General features: G+C 40.5%; 1 protein-coding gene across 1 annotated transcript in view; it reads right to left on the minus strand.

Moving 5' to 3' along the window:
* dpys (dihydropyrimidinase) overlaps nt 1-12,504 on the minus strand; it is a 52,994-nt gene that overhangs the window by 27,778 nt on the left and 12,712 nt on the right. The window contains exon 4 of the mRNA XM_020513756.2: nt 7,142-7,331. Coding sequence (XP_020369345.2) covers nt 7,142-7,331 — 190 coding nt within the window. The remainder of the gene's footprint in view (nt 1-7,141; nt 7,332-12,504) is intronic.

The raw sequence follows: 12,504 nt of genomic DNA on the forward strand, positions 1-12,504 counted from the left end.
CGAAACGTTAACTCTGTTTTCTCCTCCACAGATGCTGCCAGACCTGCTGAGCTTTTCCAGCAACTTTGTTTTTGTTCAAGATAAATCAGTGTCTTTCATAGAAGAAAGTCACATCCTCCTTGACAAAGTGTCTAAATTGGTGTCTAAAAGGTATACAAATCACTAAAAGGAGCAACACGGGCTAATAAAGTCATGTATAAAAACATGTTCTGGGGTTCATCGAGAGAAATAGAATCAAAAAGCACAGAAGCCATATTAAACCTGTACAGAAGCTTGGTTATAGCTCATAACTGTTCTAGTATTCACACAAAGGATAGATGTACAAACACTGCAGAAAATCTTGCAGGAATAATACCAGACTTATTCATCAGTGTTCAGAATAACTGGGGCTATAGAGGTCTTTAAAATAATTATAAAGAGGGTTGGGGTGAGGGCTTTGGAACAGGGGATACAAAACAAAGGATATGGTGGCATTGAAGGCAACTGTTTTGACAATGATACCCAGAGAGTATATAAACATAACAAAACAGCAGGAAGCAGGGCTAAAAATGGAAATGAAACAGTTTAAAAAAAGCATAATTAAAAGGCTCTTAAATGTGCATGGTATTCAGAACAAAATAAATGTAATAATGGCACAAAATGAGGTAAGTGGATATGATCTTATTGCTATCATGGAAATATGGTTATAAAGAGATCAAAGTGGGAACTAAATATACAAGGGTATGCAATTTTTCAAAAAGAACAACCAAGAAGGGAAATGTGGTGAGGTAACTTTAATGTATGAAATGGAATGCCTTACAATAACAAGAAATGATCTTGGATTAGATGATGTAGAATCTATATGGGTGGAGGTAAGAAATAACAACGGGACGAAGATAGTGGTATTTGGTCATCCTATAGGCTGCCGAACAGTAGCTGTTTTGTAGAACAGAATAGGACAGGGTGGTAGAGTGACCAGCCAGCTGTGCATATAAGGCACCAATGATATAGGTAAAAAGCAAGATGATGTCCTATAGGCTGAATTTAGGGAGTTAGGACTTAAACTAGAAAGTAGGACCTTAAAGGGTAGTAATCTTGGGATTGCTACCAGTGCCACATGTTAGTCAAAGTAGGAATAGCAGGATACCTAAAGTGGCTTGACAGATGGTTCAATAGCGAGGGATTCAAATTCCTGGGACACTGGAACCAGTTCTGGGGGGGATGTGGGACCAGCACAAGTCAGGCATTCTGCACATGTGTAGGACTGGACAATGTCCCAAGGGCAGCATTTGCTCGTGCTTTTAGGGAGGGTTTAAGCTAATATGGTGGGGGATGGGAACAAATGCAGGAAGTTGGAGGGAAGTGGGGACAGAAACAAAAGGCAGTAAGGGAAAACGTGAAAGTGGAAGGCAGAGAAACCAAAGACAAAAATCAAAAAGGCTACATTACATCATAATTCCAAAAGGGCAAATATGTCAAAAAAAAAGCCAAAGGCTTTGTGTCTCAATGCAAGGATTACTTGTAATAAGGTGGATGAAGTAAGTGCTCAGACAGTTATTAATAGTTATGATGTAATTGGAATCATGGAGACCTAGCTCCAGGGTGATCAAGGATGCGAACTCAACATCCAGGGGTATCCAATTTTCAGGCAAAATAGATGGAAAGGAATGGGAAGTGGGGTAGCGTTGCTGGTTAAGTCAGAGATTAACATGATAGTCAGGAAGGACATTAGCCTGGACAATGTGGAATCTGTATGGGTGAAGCTGCAGAACATCAAAGGGGAAAGAAATGTTAGTGGGAATTGTGTACAGACCAAACAGTAGTTGTGAGGTTGGTTGGCATCAAAAAGGAAAATAGAGTTGTGTGCATTAAGGGTACAGCAGTTATGATGGGGGACTTGAATCTGTGTATTGATTGGGCTAACCAAACTTGTAGCAATGTTATGGAGGAGGATTTCCTGGAATGTATGGGGTACGGTTTCCTCAACCAATATGTCAAGGAACCAACTAGACAGCAGGCCATCCTAGACTGGACATTGTGTAATGAGAGAGGATTAATTAACAACTTTGTGGTGCGAGATCCTTTGGGTAAGAGTGATCATAACATGGTAGAATTCTTCGCCAAGCTTGTGTATTTGATTGCAATCAAACACACCGGCTCACCGAACAAGTCTACAACCTCATCCACAACCTGAGCTACAAATCTTCTCAAAGACTTTCGTAGAATTCTTCTTTAAGATGGAGAGTGACACAGTTAAATCCGAGACCAGGGTCCTGAACTTAAAGAAGCTAACTTTGATTGAATGAGGCAGGCATTGGCTAGGATAAGCTGGCAAGGATACTTAAGAGGTTGATGGTGGATAGGCAATGGCATGCATTTAAAGTACACATGGATGAACTTCAACAATTATATATCTCTGCCTGGCATAAGAGTAAAACATGGAAGGTGACTCAACCATGGCTAACAGGGGGAAATCAGGGATAGTGTTAAAACCAAAGAGGAGGCACATAAATTGGCTAGAAAAAAGCAGCAAACTTGATGACTGGGAGAAATTTAAGATTCAGCAGAGGAGGACAAAAGGTTTAATTCTGAAGGTATCAGAATTCTCTAGATGAGAGTAAGCTTGTGGAAAACAAACACTGACTAAAAAAGTTTCTATAGATATGTAATAAAGAAAAAGACTGGTGAAGACAAACATAGGTCCCTTACAGTTAGAGTCAGGTGAATTCATATTGGACAACAAAGAGATGGCAGACCAGTTGAAGAAATACTTTGGATTTATCTTCACTAATAGGAAGACACAAATAACCTTCCAGAATTGCCAGGGGACAATGGTTCAAGCATGAAGGAACTGAAGGAAATCCTTATTAGTCAAGAAACAGTAATGGGGGAATTGATGGGATTAAAATCGCCTAAGTCCCCAGGGCCTGATGCTCTGCAACCCAGAGTACTTAAGAAGTGGCTCCAGAAATAGCGGATGCATCAGTGATAATTTTCTGGCATTCGTATAGACTCTGGAAGAGTTCCAATAGACAGGAGGGTAGATAATGTAGCGCCACTTTATAAAAAAGGAGGGAGCAAAAGCAAGGAATTGTAGGCCAGTTAGCCTGACAGTGATGGGGAAAACGCTGGAGTCAAATATTAAGGACGCAATAACTGAACATTTGGAAAGCAATGACAGGATCAGTCTAACTCAGCATGGATTCGCTAAAGGGAAATCATGCTTGACAAATCTTCTCAATTTTTTTGAGTATGTGACCAGTAGCGAGGACAAGGATGAATCAGTAGATGTTGTTTATGTGGACTTTCAAAGGGCTTTTGACAAGGTCCCACACAAGAGGTTAGTAAGCAAAATTAAACCTCATGGCATCGGAGGTTTTGATATGGATACAGAACTAATTGGTAGACAGCAAGTAGAAAATTGGAATAAACAGATCCTTTTCAGAATGGCAGGCAGTGATGAGTGGGGACCTCAGCTGTTCACAATATACATTAATGATTTGGATGAAGGAATTGAATGTAGTATCTGCAAATTTGCAGGTGACACTAAGCTGGATGGCAGTATGTGCTGTCAGGATAATGCTAAGTGGCTGCAGAGTGGCTTGGACAGGCTGGCTAAAGGGGCAAATACTTGGCAAATGCAATATAATGTGGATAAATGTGAGGTCATCCACTTTAGTGGCAAAAACAGGAAGGCAGATTATCTGAACGGTGGCAATTTAGGAAAAGGTGAGGTGCAACAAGACATGGGGGTCACGGTGGAGCAGTCACTGAAGACTGGCATGCAGGTGCAGCAGGTGGTGAGGAAAGGTAATGGCATGCTCGCCTTCATAGCAAGACAATGTGAGTATAGGAGTAGGGATGTCTTGCTGCAGTTATATAGGGCCTTGATGAGGCCACACCTTGGAGTATTGTGTGCAGTCTTGGTCTCCAAATTGGAGGAAGGACAATTCTTGCTATTGAGAGATTGATCAGCTATGATCATAATGAATGGTAGTGTAGACTCGAAGGGCTGAATGGCCTACTCCTGCACCTATTTTCTATGTTCCTAATAAAAGCATGTATAAATAGGCAGCACACTAATCATGGGTGGTTTTAATTTTCTTGAAGATTGGACAAAAATCAAACTGGGAAAGGAGCCATGAGGTCAAATTCATACACAGTGTATTTGGGACTGTTGTGGATCCAATTATGGATCAGGCTATTTTGGATTTGCTAATGTGTAATAAGACAGAATTAATAACAGGGAAAATAAACATAATGACTATCGCTAGTGAAAATGTACTATGTGAGTTAATGGAGCTAAAGACTGATACAGAGTAGCTGGAGAGGTACAGGATGCATTAGTAATTATCTGCCAAGATCCTGAGGTTTGGGAAAGTTCCAGAGGATTGGAAATCTGCTAAACTGCTTATTCAATAAGGGAAGGCGACAAAAAAGCAAATTAAGTATTGGCACATGAGCTTAACATCTGTCATTGGGAAAACGTTTATTATAAAGGAGTTTATTATAAAGGATGTAACTGCACAACATTTTGAAATATATCATAAAATCAAGCAGAGTCAGCATTGTTCATTGATACATTTATTACAAGTTTTTGAGGAAGTAACAAGCAAGATAGTTTCCCTTTACCTATCAGATGTAATATATGTAATATTCCAGATATGATGGGACTTTTTTGTGAGAAGGTTAGGCTTGTACTCATTGGAGTTTGAAAGCATGAGAGGAGAGCTTATTGAAGTTTAACATTATTCAGATCTTGACAGGGTATAAATGCAGAAATGATTTTCCATGTGGGAGCGTCAAGGATCAGAGGGCATAATCCCGGAGTAAGGAGTCACCATTAAGACAGACATGAGAAAGAATCTCTTCTCTCAAAGGATAGTCAATCTTTGAAGTTCTTTATCATAGACAGCTCTTAAGGCTGTTTTGTTAAGTATATTCAGGGCTGAGATACATTTTTAATTAGTGAGGGAATCAAGGGTTACGGGAATAATTTAGAAAAGTGGAGTTGAGGATTATTTGATCAGCATGGGCTCATTGAATGGTGGAGCAGACTCAATGGGCTGAATGACCTACTTCTGCTCCTACATCTTATGGTCTTATTGAAAAAATTGACCAGATTGTGCCCCATTGACTAAAGAAAGTTTGAGGTGCGGCCTCAGGTGAGACAGTTTGAGAAGTTAAATATACATCACAAATAAGATAAATCCAACAGAGAATTCAGAAAAGAACCTTTGACCAGATGGTAATTAGAATGTAGAGCTCACCACTGCTAGTAATTGAGGCAAACAGCATAAATACATTTAAAGGGAAGCTGGACAAAGACATGAGGGGACAAAGAATAGTTATGTAAAGAATATTCTTTAAACCCAAGTCTAGGTCAGTATCGAAAACAGCAGTGATCCAAGTACTGGCCAGTGTGGAACACCCCTTAAGTCTGAAAAAAAAACAAACATACAGCAGAACCTACTTAGTTAATTTTGTATTTATGTTACTGCTGTCTTCCTAATCTCATGAGCATTGACCTTTCTAAGTCAATTATGTGGTATAAAAACAGAAAATGCTGGAACAAAGCAGTCCTAAAATAATGGGCTGGTTTTACGTGCCCTCAAGAGTGATGGCCTTGTGAGGCCATGTTATCTCTTTCCCAACCGATCCCTGAGTTCACAAACTAATACAGGAGGTGGAGAGGCACTGAAATCAGCAGCCTGTCTACCACTACTAATATAAGTAATGAATACGAGAGCTTGTAAAAATGCACCCAAGTTGAATAATACTATCCATACTGACATGAGTTTAAAAGAGTGGAAAGATCTACCCTCAGAGGGCATGCTGTGTTTCAACATATCCTCTGAAAATAGTGCCCTACTTCCTTCCTATTACCAACTCACCAAAACCCACCACTCCCTGAAGATAGCAAAACCTTCCTCAACCAACACCCTGGACATAGCTCACTCTGGGAACTATGCTTTATGCCTCATATTGTGCCTGCAGTACTAGCAGCACCCAATAACAAACGCTGGGTGCAGCCACGACTGCTGGAGATGACAGCTACCAGGTTGGCTACTGCTCAGAGGAAGTGACTTGTTCCCCAGTAAGGGATGAAAGTCCCACTCTGCCCTTGCTGTTGCTGCCCACAGAGCAGTATTGCTTCTGAGAAGAGTCTGTCTCGACTGATCCAAAGACAGTCGATTCCCCGCACCCTCTATCCCACCATGAAATCCTGCCCACAACTCTACTCATCTCTCAGATGCTACCAGATTTGCTGACTATTTCTAGAATTATCTGCTTTAATTTCAGATTTTCAACATCCACAGTATTTAATTTTTTGTTTTTTTTCTATTATATGGTGCTTTGCCGTATGTCTTTCACAAGCTTACGTGACTTTCACTTCAAATAACTCAAGCAAATTGGTTGAACATAATTTTCCTTTAACTAACCCATCCTGATTTCTATTTAATCTATCTTGATTAAAGGTCATTGAAATGTTAACTGTTTCTCTCTTCACAGAAGCTACCTAAAAAAGGTAAGATTTTCCCAGCAATTTTGTGTCTTTATTTCAGACTTTGGAAGGATAATTTGCAATGTAAATGCAATGCAGATTTACATATAGCTATTTACAAAGCTTCTGATGATTCCTACCCATCACAAACTGAACCCATGTATAAATCAGCCCAAGTTTGAGCCCAAGACAAGATTAAGTAAAGGAAACTACAGGTTGTGTCCAAGTTCTTCTGTGGAAGGTGGGAGAGTGGTTAAATGAAAAGATTTTCCAGGATTGCAGCTCCTGTTCCGCTCTTTCTGTAAAGCATGTATGAATATTACGTGAAGACTTCTCTGCATAGGCAATATATAAACCAGAATACAAGCTTAGTGTCCTAGAGTTTTGGTTCCAAGAATTCACTCAATAGAACTAAGGTGGTTAAGATTCGCATAGGATGTGTGCTCAGAGATAAACTACTAGCACCATTTACTCCTTTGTCGGCAGCTCCCATTAGGAGTAAGGGATCAGTGTGTTAACTTGACTGTCCAGTATGCAACACTGTCATTGAAATGGAGGCAAGAAACATTTGAAAGTCAGAGAGAAGAGAAAAAAAACACTATTTAATCAACCAACTGGTTGAGAAAGAAAAAGAATGAAACATCTCCAGTTTCTCACCTTCTCTCCGTGCATTGACAATCACATTAGCAGCGGATTTACTCATTACGTGGACGATATAAAGTGGACAATTAATGCAATTGGCTATAGTAATTGCCCTTTGTGTGGCTTCAGCCTCCACCTGTTCAGGTCGACAAAGTTCATGACCTTCAGGCCCGGTGATTCCACTAGATAGTATCTTTTTTGCACCCTGCAAAGAAAACATTTTAAAAATTTGCAAGTAATTTTCTCTTATATTATTGTAGAATTCTTCTCTAACAGAAGCATTTGTATTCATATTATCTGGTGATAATCTGGTAGAAATTGAAGGGTACTGGGATGCCTATGGTTTAGTTCTTTCAACTCCAAAGACCAGTGCCAGATAATGCCATGCTTTAGTAACATCTTAGTCTGCATATCCTTCAAATTCTGGATGGTGAAATTTCCAAATAATATGGTAAATTGTTTTACAGAGAACTGTAAGATAAATATACATTCAGTGAGATGGAAACGTTTTGTTTTCATTTTCTTCCCTTATATTCTTGAATTTCCCTGAATCATGCACCATTTCCTGACCAACTAATTAGGCAAGAGCCCTGTTCCAAAATTCCTTGTTAATAGTGCTCTGCAATGGACTGCTGGAATGAACACAAAAACAACTAAGGATGTACATTACTTAACTCTCACCTTCTCTGTAGGAAAGCAGTTTTACCCTCAGTCTTTCTCCAACAGCTTTTTTTTTATTCATTCATGGGATGAGGGCGTTGCTGGCTAGGCAGCATTTATTGCCCAACCCTAATTGCCCAGAGGGCAGTTAAGAGTCAACCACAGTGTGGTGGGTCTGGAGTCACATGTAGGCCAGGCCGGGTAAGGATGGCAATTTCCTTCCCCAAACGACACTAGTGAACCAGATGGGTTTTTACGACAATTGACAATGGATTCACAGTCATCATTAGATTCTTAATTCCAGATATTTATTGAATTCAAATTCCACCATCTGCCGTGGCAGGATTTGAACCTGGGTCCCCAGAATGTTATCTGGGTCTCTTCATTAACAGTCCAGTGATAATACCACTAGGCCATTGCTAATCTCAAAAAACGATGGAACAAAGACTAAAATTGCTGGAGAAACTCAGGAGGTCTGGCAGCAGCTGTCGAGAGAAAGTACAGTTAATGTTACAAATCCAGTGAAAATTGTCAAAAATGATGGAAGGTCACAGAATGCTAACTGTTTTTGCCTCCACAGATGCTACCTAAACTCCTGGATATTCCCAACATTTTGTTTTAGAACTATCCAAATGGACCAATCCATCTCACATCTTAGTAGTACAGCTGCAGCATTCATTAGTCTTAAAGTTACCAAAACATAGGGCTTAAGATCCTCTATGCAATTCAGCAGTACGTGCACCCTGAAGCAGACCTTTGGTCCATTCCCTTTCATTTATTTAATTGATAGAGTGAAATCACAAAATTCCAGAATTGGGAAATTGCAAATTAATGGGCACTAAGTTATATTTTGGGTTGCCATGACAATTAAGGGTGTGTGGCAATGCACTGTACTAAGTAACATCACTTTGATGCAACACTAAGTGGTGCGCAGTGAGTTCCATTTCCATTTGTAACACATTTTCCCTGGAATTCTCCAGTATCAAGGTTGGAGTTCTCTTTCTTACTCAGCCACATGCTGTCTCTTAGTGACATCAGCACAAGTTTAAGACTATTCAGGTTTTACACTGCTTCTCCTAATCACCCCAATGTGTTGTTCAATTGATTGACCCATCCACCTCCTGATAGTATTGGAAAGGCTAAAGTTTTCATTTTCAGCCCTAAACACAAGGTCCAAACCTTTGATACCAAATGAATTTCCAACCCAGCTACCATGGACAAACTGAAGTGTCCTATTCAAGAGAAGACTGATTAGCTAAGCTGACCGATGCATGGATCCAAATCCTGCACTGGCTGAGGTTACCATGAAGGACTCCTTCTCAACCTCTCCCCTCGCCTGAGGCTTGGTGAACCTCAGGTTAAACCAGTTGTCTCTCTTGAATGATAGAGTAGCCCTGTGGTCCAGCGGTACAATGGTGATTTTACTTATTTTATCCTACCAACACTGCTACAACACAGCTGGTCAATACCCTACCTCAGCCATGTTTATGAAACTCTCATTTGTACTTTTATGACTCTTCCAACTCAATTTATATTTGCTTACCTTCCCATCCTCCGCTTTCTATTGACTTCAATTCAACTGAACTCTGTAGCTCACACTCTTTGCCACGAGCAGGTGCCTAAAATTTAAAATGGTCCTGCTCCTTCTATATCTAATTTCATCCATGTCAACAATCCCTCTCCATAAACCACTGGTTCTTTGCCTCCAAGGTCAAATATGGACACACATGTGCGCACTGAAATTCCTTTCTTAAGTCTCTTCACAGAGAAAACCAGGAGCTGGAGTAGGCAATTCAGGCCTTCAAACTAGCTCCGCTATTCAAGATAATCTTGACTGATCCTCTATTTTAATGTTATATTCCTGCTTTCTACCCATACCCCTTCATGCTGTATAAATCTAAATGTTTACTTAATTCCTCTTAAATATATTCAGTAACTTTTTTAAATTCACAGGTTGAGGGTGCTTGTTAGGCTAACATTTATTGCCCGAAACCTAACTGCCTAGAGGTCAGATAATAAGCAATCACATTGCTGAGAGTCTGAAGTCACAAGTAGACCAAACCTGGTAAGGATTGTAGTTTCCCTTTGTACAGGATATTAGTGAACCAGATGGTTTTTTTTTCAACAATCAACATGGTTTCATGGCCAGAATTTAATTCCAGACTCTTACTGAATTCAAATTCCACCATCTGCTATGCTGAGATTCAAACCCCGATCCACAGAATATTACCTGGGTCTCTGGACTAAATTGTCTAGCGAAAGTAACACTATGCCATCACCTCCCCTGACCTCCAGAGTCCACAGAATTCCACAAGTTTACTATCCTTTAAAATTAAGAGACTTTTTCTCATCTCATTCTTAAATAGTCTACCTCATATCCCTGAGATAGACCCCGATTCAAGACTTCCCAGCCAGGGAAACCATCTATACAGCCCTGTTAGAATTTTATATGGTTCAAACAAATCACCTCTCATTCTTCTGAACGCGAGTAAGTACAGGCTCAGTCAAACCAATCTCTCACCATAAGATATCTCCAACATGAGCTGGAGCGAACCTCTATTGCACTCCCTCTTTGGCAAATATATCCTTTCTCAGGTAGAGAAACCAAACTGCATGCAATATTACAGGTGCGGTCTCACAAAGGCAGGAAGACATCCCTACTTCTGAATCAAATCTTCTTGTAACGAAGGCCAATATACCATTCGACTTCCTAACTGCTCGTTGCACCTGCCTCTCTATTTTCATTTACTGGTGTACAAGGACACCCAGACCCCTTTGTACATTCAAACATCCCAATATATAATACTCTTCCTGTCAGTTCTTTCAAATCAAAGTGTAAACTTCATATTATTTTCTCTTTAAAAGTCACCTCTAATGTTTGGTTAACACTAGAATGAAGTCTATTTTCCTTCCTTTTGCCTTAGTAAAGAACTTGAGATCCCTATTTGTGTTCAATATATTCTGTAAATTTAATTGTTGATTCAACCAATTCTATACCAATGGATCTATACATTTGTCTGATATTTCTATTGATATCTCTATCATCTCATTAGAGCCGCAGAGACTTACCACAAGGAAGCCATTCACAACAGCATGTATGTGCTGCCTCTTTCCTTTAATTCAAGCTAATCCCACTGCCCTGATCTTTCCTATTATGTTTTATTTTCCTCTGCTTAACTATTTATCCCTTAAAATGGAAATAATAATAATATATTATTTTCAAAATAATCAATTTCACAAAATAGTTGGGGTGGGTGGTGGGGGTGTGTGCGGGGAATACAGCATTCTAAAAAATCCAATCTTGGTTTCAATAAAATGCACAACAAAGGAGAGTGTAATGATTGGAACGAAGTCGGCTGGGGGAATCTCAGAATATGCGTTCCCTGATTGGCACTTTTAACCTGGCCAAAAATCAGGAAGCCCTGGCTGACAGATATAAACAGGAGCATCAGGGGTTCTGTTCATTGTAGGAGCTGGCTCTGAGCTAGCTGGGGCAGTGTCATGTAGAATGCACATGTACGTAAAGGGTGACTTGGTGACACGATACCATCCATTATTCAATGGTCTGGAGGAAAGAGCATTCCAAACTTTGAAGGCAGGCTTGAGGAAAGGGTCTGCAGCTTTACTTGATAACAAATTGCATCAGTTCCTGTTTGTTTATAGGACCACCCCTCACAGAACTTCAGGGATAGCTCCAGCAGAATTGCTGATGGGGAGAAGACTCTGCAGGAGGTTCCCAAACCTGTTGGGGGTGGGGGTGGGGGGTGGTGGTGGTGATGGTGAAGGGTGGGTTGGGTGTGAAATGGCATCAGGAATGCCAATACCAGACACAAAACTTCTCTAAATCAAGAAAGGCAGTTTACTTCAGTGAACAAAGTTTCTGTAGTTTCGACACCAAATAGTCCTGCATGGGTAACAGGCATGATTGAGGCCAGGTCCTGTGACATTCAGAGTTCAGGTAGGACAGGTGGTCCTGAACAAGCACATCGACCACATGAAAGGTGCAACCTTGCAAACGGGGCAGGAGCAAATCATACTCGCCCCCTCAGAACATCCAGCAAGACTGTCAGAACCCTGGATCTCTCCCTCTGCCTAGTATTGAAGAAATCTGAGGATAAGACAGACATGGCATATGTTGCAACCTCGATGCCATTACTACCTGAAGGTGAAGAATTTCAGGCAAGGTGCTCTGGACGCAAGAGGTGGATCACCATCCAGTGCACGCTGCCAGTATCTGAGGCTGAGTGGTGGAACTGGACCTGGGGCAAAAAATGCCCCAGGAGAAGCTACAGGAAAAAACAATGGTCCTAATCCCAGGACTTAAAGGGGGAGGGATGTACTGATTGGAATGAGGTCAGCCAGGCGGATCTCACAGAATGAGTTCCCTTATTGGGGTTGTTAACCTGGTCCGATCAGGGAGCTCTGGCTGACAGATATAAACAGGAGTGTCAGGGGTTATGTTCACTCCAGTAGCAGGTTTTGAGCTAGCTGGGTCAGTATCATGTACTATGCATGTGTAAATAAAGAGTGACTTGGTGATGGAATATGAGTCTTCGTGGAGTTATTTTAAAGAGGATTAATGTCCTAGTACTGCAAATACAGAAAACCAGTTTTTCAAGATTTTTTATTTGAATTCCTTAACTTGTAGAAAAACAAACTAAAAATGAAGTCAAATGCAGCAATTATCCTACAAATAGCAGTAGTTTATGACTGAAACA

This window comes from Rhincodon typus, chromosome 4 (assembly GCF_021869965.1).
Source record: "Rhincodon typus isolate 14 chromosome 4, sRhiTyp1.1, whole genome shotgun sequence".
Taxonomy (NCBI): domain Eukaryota; kingdom Metazoa; phylum Chordata; class Chondrichthyes; order Orectolobiformes; family Rhincodontidae; genus Rhincodon; species Rhincodon typus.